Here is a 13,713-nt window from a genome sequence, read left to right as displayed (position 1 = left end):
TCCTTTATAACCCACCAAAGAACCAAACAGTTCTGAGAAACTTTGAGAAAAGCATAATCTGCTTTATTTTTTATTTTTTTTTTATTTAAATAAGGAGAATTCTTTCATATGGAAAGAGCTAATACAATCACATATTTGAAAGGAGAAACAATAGGTACTGAAATGAGGAAAAAGGGCAATAAAGAGTGTGCCGCAACTGGCCTGGTGATGCCGTGATTCGAGTTCCGGTCCAAGTAAAAGTTTCCAAAAAATATTAACAGGTTGCACGTTACACAATTATCCATCGTCTGCCCTTTCAAATATCTGGTCTACATGGAAAGACAAAGAAAGGAAAGGCCAAAAAAATGTACTATACAAGTGATGAGATTAGCAGGAAACAAAAGTACTACACAAGTGATGAGGTTAAAAGCTCGGAGGAGTGCAATATCCCCTTGAGAAACAACAAATGCGATCCACAGAGAGCCAGAGGGGGGGGTTCCAGCCTTGAGACATGCCAAGGGTGAGCGCCTCGCTGCTGCGGCCGTCCTGAACCCCAGCAGGCACCTGCAGCCATGAGTAACGTCTGGGGGTCTTTGGGGGAAAGAAGAAAAACTTCAACCCAACCACCTGCTGCTGTCTCTTCACAGCCAGCAGCCTGCTTCAGCTCGTGCCTGCTGGGCTGCCCAGCTATCCCGATGCCTGCTGTAAAGTGATCTTTGTTTACAGGTGCATCTTTCTTATAAATAAACTGGGCTGCTGCTGGACACTGAAAATAACCCACATTGCAAGGATTAATCTACGCTTAGCTAAGACAGAAGGGAAACAAAAGGTCAGCAAAATGCAACCAAACGAGATCTTAGCATGCAGTGAATATAGTTGCCTGCCAGAATGTGAGACATAGCAAAAAAAGCTAATCTCATTGTTTTAATATATATCCATAAACACACAGGAACCACAGGGCACCATGTAGCTTTGCAGCATTCTTGTAAGGAAACTGTTAAATGCGTCCCCATGAACACACACGTGGAGTTCAATGGGCTGCAACACACTGAGTGGCTGACTACTGTATAGCTGTTATGTGGCAGAGCCAAGAGTGAATTAGGGAAGATAACAATAGCTGTTTCACTGGTGCTTCCACCTGTCATTTGAAAATACACTGGAACATTATTTTTTTCCCCCTAACCTTTATTATTGTTTTTCACTGCAGGCTAAAAGCAAGCTGAGCTGGAAAGGAAAGCAGCACGACATGCAGCTGGCTAGGCTGTGAATCACTGTGTGTAGAACTGTTTACACATGATTTAGACCTTCAGCTGTACAAAAAGCAGCAAAGTCAGCCTCCGAATACTTCTGCCTCACCCGTTTTTGCTGAAAATGCAGATCCCACCTCTCCCTTCCACTGCACACTGCATCCTTCCAGCAGGAGCCTACTGTGTGTAGCAGAATTCCAGTCAAAATGAAAGCATCTTGCAAAGAAATAAATCATTAGGGCATTACCCTTCAGCAGTGGAGACAGTAAACTGAAGTATCCCCTTAGAAACATCAGCATTAAACACTGCCATTCTCTACTTCCCAAGCTGAACTGTTATCAGCAAACCCTGGCATTTCTGCACCTTGAGAATCAGAGACCTTCCTTCTGACTCCAGAGCACTGCTTACTAACATCAGTAACCTCGTGCTAGCTTTAAACAAACAAAACTACATGCCGGAGAAATAGGATATTGCACCTTAGAAATCTGGGCTCTGTAACTGCGTTCCATCACACAGAATTCCATTAAGTGGAAGAGTGCCTCGCCAACTGCAGCTGACAGTCACGCAAAGGAGAGGAATGGAATGAAGCTCACATGCATTTCTTGGCCTTTCCTACACAGAATAATTCAGACATAATATATAAATAGAGCAGTGAAACAATTACTTTTTCACCTAGACCTACAACATCAAATATGTATAAATAAATTCTAGTGTTTTATTCTGTTGGGGGAAGGATGGGAGAGGTTAAGAGAGAAAGAAGGGTGACCTTTTTCAACAGGAAGTGTTGTAGTTCTGATGGCATTTACACCAGAGGGACTGCAGTATCTTGCGTTTAGCAATAACCCAATTTCTCCAACACATTTGACCATTTAAGAGTCATAAAGGTAGGAGGAAAGAGGTCGGTTCTTTGTAAAGCTTAAGTAGTGTTATTAGGATAGGAAAGATGGGAGAAGAAGGGAGCCTGGGTTGAGTATCTTTAACCACTACAGTTAGGTTCTGGGCTGACATCAGTAGGGCCAGCTGGGCAGGAGGATAAAAAACAAAAAAGACAATTCTGTTGTTCATGATATTCCACAGAAGAAAATAAAAAGTGCAGCGGGATGACTTTCTGGTGGAAAATCTTTGGAAAATGTTGGGAGCAGGACTAACAGATGAGGAAGCAGGTCTGGGAATTGTCTGAAGCCTGGGGAAGTATTTGTCACAATCTCAAACCCTGTACTTTAAAGGAGGATGCTAGAGATGCTGGCACACTCTGCTCTGAAGTTTAAAAAAAAGAAATCCATAAAACATGAGAAATAAAAGAGCTCTTACTTTTCTTAGAAGTACCATCCTACCCCCTTCCCTTCACGTTCTCTGCCACAGTCAATGGGGAAACCTATGGAAAGGGCACATTACTATGTCTAAGTTAGATTAGGTTTCTAAGCTCTTTTTAAAGCTACTGTATAAAATTCTTATTTATACCTAGCTTAAAATTTCAAATGCATCCCTAGAAAGTTATGAAGGATACTTCCCATAAAGGGGGGAAAAAAAAAGCACACAAACAAGAACACCTTCCAGATCCCTTCCCAAATACATTCTTTGTTCAAAATATCTTCTTTGGAACCACCAAGAAACGATTTGCTGCCATCTAACAGATGCAGACAGCACAGCCAGTTAGCAAGCTATCATCTACTGTGGAAATGAAGTTCTTCTTTCCCTCACTTCAGAGTGACCAGCCTACTTTACATTTTCAAGGAGCTAAACAACACAAACCAAGTTAGCTGGAAGTAGCTGAGTTCACTTATGACTACTGTCAGCTTAAGGACTCCAAGAACTTTCAGGAACTTGCAAGTCCATTCTAAAATCTACATACGCACGCACACGCACACACAAAAACAACCAACCAAAAAAATAAAAGCCCAACCCACTCCCACTGGGACCCTCCTTTCATTTACCATCAAATAAATACTGGTGAGGAAGTGTAAGGTTGCGACACAGTATACACACTATTACATCAAAACTAAAGAACCACTTGCTGTTCACCTGTGGAAGGAGATCGAAAGGATGATTCCAAACTGACTCTGAATCCATGCGCTTCCAATAGAAAAAAAGGAGGTTCTAAGTGTGCTAAAAAGGCTGCCTTGCAGAGGAGCTCCCTTACTAATGTTTGTAAGCAAATATTACAAGAGGCCATGAGAGGAACCTAGGGAAAAGGGAGAAGAACAAAGCTTAGGAGAGCAGCCCCGACGGATAAGCACAATATAGAACAAGTCTCAGGAGACAAGGAACTAAAGCAGCCAAAGTAGGGAGCATAAGAGAGCATCACAACTACAAAAAGTAGTCCAAACAAACTCGTTGGCTCTAGCCAACTCTTCTGACCCATGAGTGGTGAGGAGATTTCTCGTAAGATTTTACATTTTGCAAGTCCATGATTTACATTTTGCTGCGTGTTTGGCAGTCACTAAAGAAATCTCAAACCTACAAAAAACGAACAAAAAACCCTAAATCCAGAGGAGCCTGCAACAGAAGTCTGGTGCGTTTTTCCTTAAAACGAAAATGCCACATTTTGTTGTGCACAAGGCACCCCAAAGCTACAATTAACGTGGTGCAACTTTCAAGATTAATGCACTGATCTACTACGTACTTTAGGACACATTTATTCTAATGCAAGCACTGCTTCTAGCTTAAAACAAAAATACTGAAAAATTCATGAACGTTATAAGTGTACTGTGGTTGTTTGTTTTGCTTTTACTCAATCTGAAAGGCTAAACTGTCTGGGGAAAATATACCCAATCCAACTCAATTTAGAAGAGTATAGATTCTCAGCATTGCACAAAACTACATACAAAAATCAGGAGGAGTTCTGTCAGAACATTATTTTTTAGTCAATGGGACTTCTCTTCTGGAAGGAATGAGGAAAGCAGAAAGAAGGGGAAAAAAGTGAGAGAACATATAAAAGTTCTGCTATAAACAAGGATATAGCTTTTTTTTCTCTGTAAAAACCTCAGCTGCCTTTAAAATGAAAAACCTCTAAGTAACACCCTCTCCTTCAGTTGCCACTCTGCTGAGACAGAAGTAGGGAAGGAGAAGGATGGGCTTTGCCAAGTGAGCTATCACAGCTACCTGTGGATGGGGCATGGGGTGACAAAAAAAAAAAAGGCTTAAGCCACTTAAAAGTCACATGGTTTGTTTCAAAGCAAGCAGGTCAATGTCATATCCACTGTTTCAAACTGCTTTGCTAGGAGAGAAGGACTGGGATGATGTCACTGTAGTCAGTCAGTGTGGGGCAGGTGTAGGTCTGGTGAGATTTTCAGGAGATCCAGTGGGGTTCAGTCTCAGCTGTTGGGGCTGTCAGCCAGCAGCTGGGCATCAGCTGTGCTCCTAGGCCTTGCTTTCCTCCACTTTTACAGCCTGAGGTTTGATCGCTCCTGTGCGCACTGGTTTCATCTGGCTCGTGGAGGCTGTTTCTTGCAGCTTTACTGCTCCCAGGTTGGCTTTATTTTCATCCACCCGTTGCTTTGCCTTTCGACATACAGAAAAGGAAGCATTAGAAAAAACACCAGTGACCATCATTCATGCAAGACATCAAATCTGCTCCAAAATTCAGCTGTCTTCTCTGTTCTGCTACCCTAAAACATCTCATGCAAAGGATCTCAAATATCCCCACAAAAATTCAAAGCAAGCACCACAAGACATGCAATCCTCCAACCTTTCCTGACCTCTCATCACTGAGCATTACTCATGGGCTCAGTACAGCATCCACCCAGTCCACTCTCTTGTTTTCCCTGCAAGGAAAATAACTTCCACATATAGCTTAACTACACTGTCACCCTCTCAAGTACAAGGAACAAGGGTGATACTATAGAAGAGCAAACACCAGTGGGTGAGAGTACTGACACACACTACCTGTTGCACATAGTGTCCTTGCACAGAGCCCATACTAACTGCTGGTCCAGACGGCTTCCCATTTGGGCTGGCAGAGCTAGGCCTGGAAATCGAAGAGTCGACAACATTCATGGAGTAAATTCTACAACGGAACAAGAACCTTATTCATGTGTGAAAGAAAAAAAAAGAGCAGAAAGCAACAGTACACAGAGCATGAGTCTGAACCCATGGACTTCCCAGCCCAAAAGAAAACACATGGATTGCTTAGAAGAAAAAGTATTGAAAAGCCTCAGCCTCAGAGAATCTTAGTGACCTGAAGGTTCTGAACGTTTGCATATTACTGCCTCATCTTGAGAATCACAGAAGATGAAACAGACCGTGCTGGAACTACAACATTTACTCAGTTATTCCAATTTTCTACCTAAATGAGAAACACACAAAAACAGAATTCCTATTTGCCTTTATGATGCTGAACACAAATAACTTCACACAATTCCCACAACCACCAAGGACCACATCAGAGACACACTGGGCCCTAACCCAGAATGAAAGCCATTAACATTTTGATGTAAGTATCAGGACTATACTAAGTGTATTTTACACATGAATACCCAAGAGGGTCCTACACAGGGATCATGTATACGTACCATATCACTGCAAATGGGGAACACTACTGCTTCCTCATTCTGACTACAGAGGCCAAATTTTGTAAGTATTTACCTGTATGCATGTGGTGATGGTACAGACCCTCCGGAGGACATGTTCTGTTTACCATCAGAAAAATGAAAGCCTTTCATTTCCATTTGGGAGGACTACAGAGGAAAACGAGCAAGAGAATGTATCATTTCTGCTTCCAGAGGAAGTCCATTACTTTATATGAACACTTAAACTGAACTTCTGCCCTTCTACCCATGTGCCCATTAAAAGAAACACTTTTCAGATGAAGAAAACCAGGGTTTAAAGCGAAAAGATCTGCTTGTGTTAAACTAACAAGCCAGTGGCACAAGCAATTACTAAACCTGCAAGTTAACTGCTGTACTCTCTGAACCCTAGAATAGACAAACTTATGATACAAATCCATCAAACCAGACATGACATTAATATACCTACTCAAATGGACAAGCTTCACAACAGTGTGAAATATCTGGGCAGTATTCCAACTGTGTCTGGAGCTCACCACCCCTCAAGCACTCTGGGGAAACCTGTGTAAACACGTAATAAAACTGGAGACTCCAAACTGGATCAAGGCAGGACACGGCTCCTCGGAAACAGAATGATGACCAGCAGTAAAACTTGAAACACTGCTGGCTTGTGCTTTGGAGATAAGAAAAGGGCTCCTTCATTTTAACACCAGTAATTGCCTTTGACATTTCAGGATCCCCAAGAAGCTAGTCTCTCCATTAACAAGCAAGATCAAGGAGGAAAACTTCAGTTAATCCTCACCTCCCTGCTGGCAGCAAGAACTGAAGGCTGTGATCCAGGAGGAAGAATTCTTCGGGGAGCTCCTACAGACAGGTTCTGCCCCTGAGGAAGCTGGATGGATTGTGGCAGAATCAGGGGCTGCTGGCCAGAGCCGTAGCGAGGCAGCGGAAGCTGGGAGCCAGGCACAGGCATCGTTAGCTGTGTGATGAGGACATGCAGTTAATTAAAGGCAGTAGCTTTAAATTCACTGTGTTGGGTTGAGATGCTCTCTCCTAGTATCCTGAAGCACAGTACTGCTACAAAGAATCTCAAAAATAGTGCAGTCTGGCACAGGGTAAATGCAAATTCATGTATCAGAGGAAATTTCACACTGAAAAGCATGTGCTGGTAGCATTGCTGACACCCTGCCAGCTGGGTTTTCAACACAGCACCAGTTTAACATAACTGCACTTTCCCCCTTGCATGGAACCTTCATCCAGTTTTTCAATCTTCCTCCTCGTCTCTGCATGTGTGATTTTTCTCTTGATCCAACAGCAGTGTCAGACAGCTCTGACAGCATCAGACACTCTGTTTGCAGCTTTAATACCCAAGCCACAAAGTCTGTTCTACTTTCATGCCAAAGCATTGCCAGAGAAAGCAATGGTTCTCTATTTTCTGCAATGAATTTCAAACTGATTATGGTAATAATTAAGGAGTACTTACAAGAAGCAGCTCATGGCTCAACAACCTCCTGTTTGTTCTGATTTATCTGGCAGTACTCACAACTGCTGGATTTGGGAGCTACCATGACCTCACTCTGGGATAAAAATAATAAAAATCTAAGCCTGAATTTACTCTGTTGGCTCTTGGAAGTAGTACTTCTAGGACATTTATCACATCAGAGCCTTCTACCTGGGAAGCACTGCAAGGTTTCATTCTGCACAAAACGTCTGTCTGAAGGGTGAGGACATCCCTCAATGTAAAAGGTCATTGCAGTAGGGACATACAAGCAAAGAATCTCATTAAATACGGTGCTACATTTTTGAAGCAACAGCTCACAAAAGAGTCTCATGGAAAAATCTTTTACCTCTTTACAATGAGCTTAGCTCACACAAACATGATTTAACACAACTATGAGTCTCAACCCAATCTCAGAAACAAGTGATACTTCACACAAGAGTGCCTTGCAAGCCCTGCTCCTAACCTGGGTAAGCTGGGAGTCCATCATCTGGGAGGCTCCCATACCAGCTGCTTGGTTTATCTGGCCTTCATAAACCAGCGCCTGGCTTCCATTCAAGGGCTGATAGGGAGATCCAGACTGGGTTTTCACCACCTCCAAGGGCTGCATGCCTGGGAAGGCGGAATACGGAGGCTTTAGAGCAGTGCCTCCTGTCAGGACCATGGTGCTGGGCTGAGATAGACTGGGGTGCATATACACCTGAGACCTGGAGAAGAAAAAAGAGCTTAAGTTACATAGGAAACCTTTGGAGACTGCACACACATGCCTATCAAAAGGTATCTGGCTTCCGATCAGCAAGCAGCTCTCAGCAATTCGGTCCTTGTGCTGCAGGAGCCTACAACAAAATGACAGCGTGTCCCACCCAAAGTTTGTATTAATACTCTGCACAATGCCCTCTGGATTAATAGTAAAGGGAGGACTCAATTTACCAGAAGTCTGTTTTGCAAAGCAGAACTAATTAATTAAAGATTCAAGCAGCTCCAGTGCTAACAATTTTCTTTTTTTTTTTCCCAAACTTCATGTCTAGATTTTTGAGGTCTGGAAGAACCATCCTGGTCACCTGCCCTCATTTAATGCAAAAAAAACCCCAATAAACAGAGTAGAAAATATGTTAATCCCATAGCCACCCCAACTCTGAAGTGGATGTCTCATTCCTTCAATTCAAGTGAGCAGCTCTTGTGGCCAAATACTCTCACTATTCCACTTACATCTGATTTTTAAGTTGAATCTTACTATTTTTTCCAACAAAGAGCAGGCATGTATTCTGTTCTTGCCGTGTAGCTTTTATCTAATGACAATGTTATTTGATTTCCCCATGCAGCTACTCAGTTCTGATCAAACCAACTCCTAAGCCTTCTCCCCAGAAAGAAGCCAAATCCAGTAAGCTGTGGCTCTGAGTTTCTCATTAAGAAATTTGCTTTTCACCCCACAAACCTCCACCTTCTGCATACTTCCCAAGATACATCATATCCCTTGAGAATGCAGGCACTGCAACTGAATTTTTCGAGGACAGACTTTGCCACTGTTGTAGAAGCAGCACACTATAAAAGCCTCATGTACCCTAATATGTTTGCTCTCCACCTTTATGCTCTCCAGCACTGTTATCAAAGGAAAGAAACAGGATGTCAGAGAGGGAAGAGATGAGTACAGAATATCTCATCAGTCAGCTTCACCCAGAGCAACAAAAGGTTAAGGCCACAAGGAAATGAAAAATTGCAAAGTAGTTACCTGAAGGGCTGTATGGAGCTGTACATCTCCTGGGATTGAGAAACAGGCAGACCACCCCTCAGGCCAAGCTGAGCTTGGGCCTGCAAGGATGTGTGGAGGGAAATGGGAATCTGTTGAGCAGCAGCCGCCTATGGAAGAAATCGAGATGACTGAGAGGTGCAAGAGCAACCAAAAGCTCTCCCAGGCTATTATAAAGCCATCAGTTTCCTCAACAAGGTAATGTGCCACGACAGTGACCTACACTGCAGCTTTGCACAGCCCCTCCTACAACAGAGAAGCACACTGGCAGGGAAAGAGGCTGCACAGGCACCTGAGAGAAGAATGTTCCAAGAGGCACCTGATGGATACATTAGGGGACTCCACACACAGATTAGGCCTTTTATCAACACCAATAATCCAAGTTTGCATTTACCTGCACTCCTATCCTGAGGAGGCTGGCTCTCCTCAACCCTATCAACACCCTATTTGCTCAGTCTAATGAAATCTGCCATCAATATTGATTGGCTGTAGAATGTACTGCAAGTCACAGACATGTCCTGAGTTGGAAAGGACCCACAAGGATCACTGAGTCCAACTCCTGGCTCCACACAGGACTACCTAAAAAACAAACAACATGCCTGAGCATCTTGTCCAAACGCTTTTGAAGCTCTGTGCTTTGACCATGGGCCTGGGGAGCCTGTTCAGGGCCCAAATACCCTCCTAGTGAAGGATCTCTTCCTAATACCCCATCTGAACTTCCCTGATACCTGATTTATGTCATTCTGTTCCGTTACTGGTCACCTCACTTCGTGCAGATTTCTCTCCATACGTTTCACTTAAACCCAATCTTGTTAAAATAAAAATAAATAAATTACCTCTCAATAATTTCACTGACCTCTAACACCCTACTGGGAAGCAGCATTCAAGGAACTTTCATACCTAAGGTCCCTTGGACCGTCAGAGAGATAAACGTGGTTTCTTACACATCACCCTGAAGACCGCTTGAAAAACCATCAGCTAATTACATGCCTCCCTTACTTGTTGGTAGCTCTGCTGCTGAGGTATTGTCTGAGGAACCAGGCGGGGCTGACTTGCAAACACGTGGCCATCCAGATACAGGGGTGGAATATGGTTACCTAAATATCAGAAAAGAGAGGGTGTAATTCAAGGTACAGGCACAGCACCCTATAGAGACCCGCCAGCCCATCAAGACTAACAGCTCAGGAGCTCAGGTGCTCCAAATCCTTCCTATATGCCAGAAACCTGCTTTGCAATCACCTCAGATTTACAGTTAGGAGGGATAGAAAGGGCACCCAGGATATCTGAGACCTTCACATAAGCAGTCGAAAAGCCATTTTTACCCCAAGTGGCACCAAAAGGAACGCAGCACGCCACTCCTGTGCCTGCATATCTGAACATGGGATATTCAAGCAAAACAAGGGGAGAATTCATCACAGTTGAAGTGGGGGAAATAAATGACCTAACTTGAAAATAATGTGTTTTCTTAACAAATTAGCTACAGCGGCTGACTCATTATCCATTCCTGAATTGAGAAATGAGAAGGACACTCGCTGCATGCAGGAGAGGTCTTTTGGGAATCAGACTCCAGGTACATTTCTTTTTTCCATTCCAGGCACTCTCTTGCTAACTATACATATCATTGAACGTCACTGTGTTTAAGTTTTCCCTCCATAATTTAAGGATAGCAACACCTTCTCACCTACCAGACTTATGCAAACTTTTGAACATATTTTTTTGTTACGTACAAGGAGCAGGACGTGCTCAGAACATGTGATGTACACAGAAGTTACAAACAGCAAAATGAGCAGAATGGTTGATGCTGATACTGGGATTATTGTCTCAGCCACAGGTTTATTTTTTCCTTCCCTTCTATTCAACTGAGTACACAGTGAAGGGCAAGCAAGATCTACTGACACATAAAGAAGAGCCTCTACTCAGTTATAACTAAGTCCAAAAGGAAAGTCAGCCTCATGCTAAAATTACACTGGTAACACTCAAGAAACAGTCCCTCTTTCCTGAACTCTCCTTACAGATCTGTTAAATGCCAACCAGTCTTTCAATTTACATGGATGCTCTTCTCCACCAGAATCCATGGAGGATTCAGATATCAACCAGACAATGCAAATACTGCTGCCACAGTTTGCAGATACCTGGAATAGATGCAGAAGGTGCTACGGACGCCACAGGCATAGGAGGCATAGAAACTCCACCAAAAGAGCTGTAGCTGACACCGTTGGAAGCTCCAACACTGGAAGGAGGCTGGATGCCTGAGCCTGCACCTCCTGGAGAGTTCTGTTCTGGTAAACTAGGAGAGTTTTCCCAAGCCTTACGAGCAGACTCCATCTATGGAAACGAAGGGCGATAACTGCAGACAATTCAGACGTGGAGGGTAATACTGAGGTCTAGAGCTGCTCATCTGTAAACTGTTAGTTCCATCTAAATCCACTCTAGTCAGAGCAGAAAGCTAACAGGTCTCTGATCAAGGGGCTTCACACCCGTTCCCAGTGGGTATGCATCCCTCACAAACACTCATCCCTCTGGGTACCTGACAAGTTGTTCTGAGGGTGGCAAGATGGGGCGTTTCTTTTTTGTTGGCTTTTTTGGTTGTTGCTTTTAAACATCAGGTGTCTAAATCACTGATGAGTCACCTTACCCAGTTACTGAGACAGTCACTAGTCAGAAAGCTCTGCCACACATTTATTTTTACAATTAATGAGGACTTCAGCATCCAGGACTGTTGGAATTCATCCCTCTTCATCCACAATAAATAGCAAATATACTTAACTTTTACAGGAAATAATTAAAGATTTAGCAGTGTCTAACAGAACAGAGAGAAAGACCACTCCACCCTCACTGTTCTGGTCAAGCAGACAAGGTACCCACTTTGAGGACAAGCACATTTGCCAGCTTACTTACCTTAAGAGTAAGCTCTGCAGTGGGGAAGGACATCGGGTTCAGGCCAATGCACCTCTGAAGGTGATGATCTCTTCGCAGAATAGGAATGGACTGCGTTAACCCTGCCTGAGGGGAGATCGTGAATGGTGAATATTCAAGGAGAAAAATCAAGAGGAACTACAGCCTCAGTGACAGCTGCAGTAACTACACCTCAAAGCATTCACGCCTCAGGAGTTAAGTACTACATTGAACCATTATCCACTCTGCTGATGGAATAAACAAAGCTTTGATGGTACGCAATCATACTCTTTACATAGGGTTACATCAATGTGCATTTAAATATCAACTGGAGTCAGCAACAGAAATCTGCAGAAGACAAATATGGAATCTCACCTGAATTTCACACAATACTTGTTTCTGAAAGAGCATTTCTCAAAAGAAAGACCCCTTAAGACAAGTCTCAAAAATCCTAACCACCTACAAACTTGAAGACGCTTCAAAAGCAGCCTTGTGAGTTTCTCACACTGCTGTTCACAGCTGAGTTACAAGCTGGGCTTTCAGTGTGCTCACTCTTGCACATATAATAAAATACACAGATGGCTGGAACAAGCTAGGAAACTTCTTGAAGGGCCTGGCTTCACAAGGTAACAGTTCTGTGTTGTGGCAGATGAGATCTTCTGGGGAAGCTGCCAGTCTAGACCTAAAAACACCAGTATGCCCATCACATCCATTACCAGCACTCCTCTGTGTCTCAGGAGACTGGTCATCCCAGATCTGTAAAACCTCCTGGTTTTCCAAAGGTCACTGAATGATAACACACTCGCTCTCTATCACTCCTGAGCCAGTGATGCTCATTTTACCAAGGTACCTCGAGGGCAACAGATTTCCATTATGGATCTTTGTCACGTGAGATGCCTGAACATTAAAGGTGAAGTCAACTGCAAAGAAACATGTTTTCTCTGACTGGCAGCATCTGAGATTTAACCAAGGAAAGGGTCAGATGATCAAAACAGAAACAAGATACTTACATTACTGGCCAAGGCATCCTGCAATTTGGTGACAGGGTTAGCTGCAGTGCCAGAAGCAGAACCAGGTGGCAAGCTGAAGTCAGAGTCCTGAAGAAGTGGAACATAAAACATTCAAATCCAGACCCAAGGGCCACCAGTTTGCTTCTCATGGTTAATGACTTTAGCCTGAATCATGACAGTAGAAACTAAAGACTTTCCTTTAGTAAGCCTCACTGGAAGACAACATGGAGATGCTTCTCAGCACTCAGCAGCAGGCAATCCCCAGAGGCACAAAGGCTTAGAAGGCCACCACTTTGTCTATCACATCTATCACCACCCCAACAGCTCCCTGGGACACTACTTACAAAAGCATATTATGCATTTGGCCAACACATCTTGAGTACCTGGTTTGTGTCAGTAAAATCTAAGGCAAATCCACAGTGTATACACTGGAAGCTTCCTCTAAACAATCCTGCTGCCTGAAACCACCTTTCACATCTCAACAAGCTCAAACCACCAAGAAGATAAAATTAAATGCAATCCTCACTTTAGGATTTACTCCAAATTCAATGGGTGGCACAGGAAGTACAGAATCCACGTGAATTTCCACCCCATTAACAGGGGGAATATTCCCTTCCAGCCGTTCCGTTCCCTCCGAACCCTTTCTGTTTTTCAGGGAGCGTTCGTTGCCGATTGGTCCAGGCTTGTGTTCCTTGTTCTGTCCTGAGCCTTGATCTGAATCCTTAACAGGAAAGCAGAGAGGCTGAGACAAAAAGACCAAATAACCCCATCTCAAGCCTTAAAAGTGCTATTAAGAACAAAAGAACCACTTCACAAGTTCTCTCACTATGTG

The 13,713-nt window shown here is 43.4% G+C and overlaps 1 protein-coding gene across 1 annotated transcript in view; it reads right to left on the bottom strand.

Moving 5' to 3' along the window:
* Positions 1 to 47: 47 nt before the first annotated feature.
* Positions 48 to 13,713, bottom strand: part of PRRC2B (proline rich coiled-coil 2B) — a 47,647-nt gene continuing 33,981 nt past the window's right edge. Inside the window, exons 22-32 of the mRNA XM_048965669.1 lie at positions 13,408 to 13,602; positions 12,882 to 12,968; positions 11,875 to 11,979; positions 11,109 to 11,301; positions 9,976 to 10,073; positions 8,959 to 9,086; positions 7,696 to 7,936; positions 6,534 to 6,710; positions 5,811 to 5,902; positions 5,112 to 5,232; positions 48 to 4,727 (exon numbers count right to left, since the gene is read on the bottom strand). Coding sequence (XP_048821626.1) covers positions 4,587 to 4,727; positions 5,112 to 5,232; positions 5,811 to 5,902; positions 6,534 to 6,710; positions 7,696 to 7,936; positions 8,959 to 9,086; positions 9,976 to 10,073; positions 11,109 to 11,301; positions 11,875 to 11,979; positions 12,882 to 12,968; positions 13,408 to 13,602 — 1,578 coding nt within the window. The 3' untranslated portion in view covers positions 48 to 4,586. The remainder of the gene's footprint in view (positions 4,728 to 5,111; positions 5,233 to 5,810; positions 5,903 to 6,533; positions 6,711 to 7,695; positions 7,937 to 8,958; positions 9,087 to 9,975; positions 10,074 to 11,108; positions 11,302 to 11,874; positions 11,980 to 12,881; positions 12,969 to 13,407; positions 13,603 to 13,713) is intronic.

Source organism: Lagopus muta, chromosome 19 (assembly GCF_023343835.1).
Source record: "Lagopus muta isolate bLagMut1 chromosome 19, bLagMut1 primary, whole genome shotgun sequence".
Taxonomy (NCBI): Eukaryota; Metazoa; Chordata; class Aves; order Galliformes; family Phasianidae; genus Lagopus; species Lagopus muta.
This window is presented reverse-complemented; position numbering and strand designations above follow the sequence as displayed.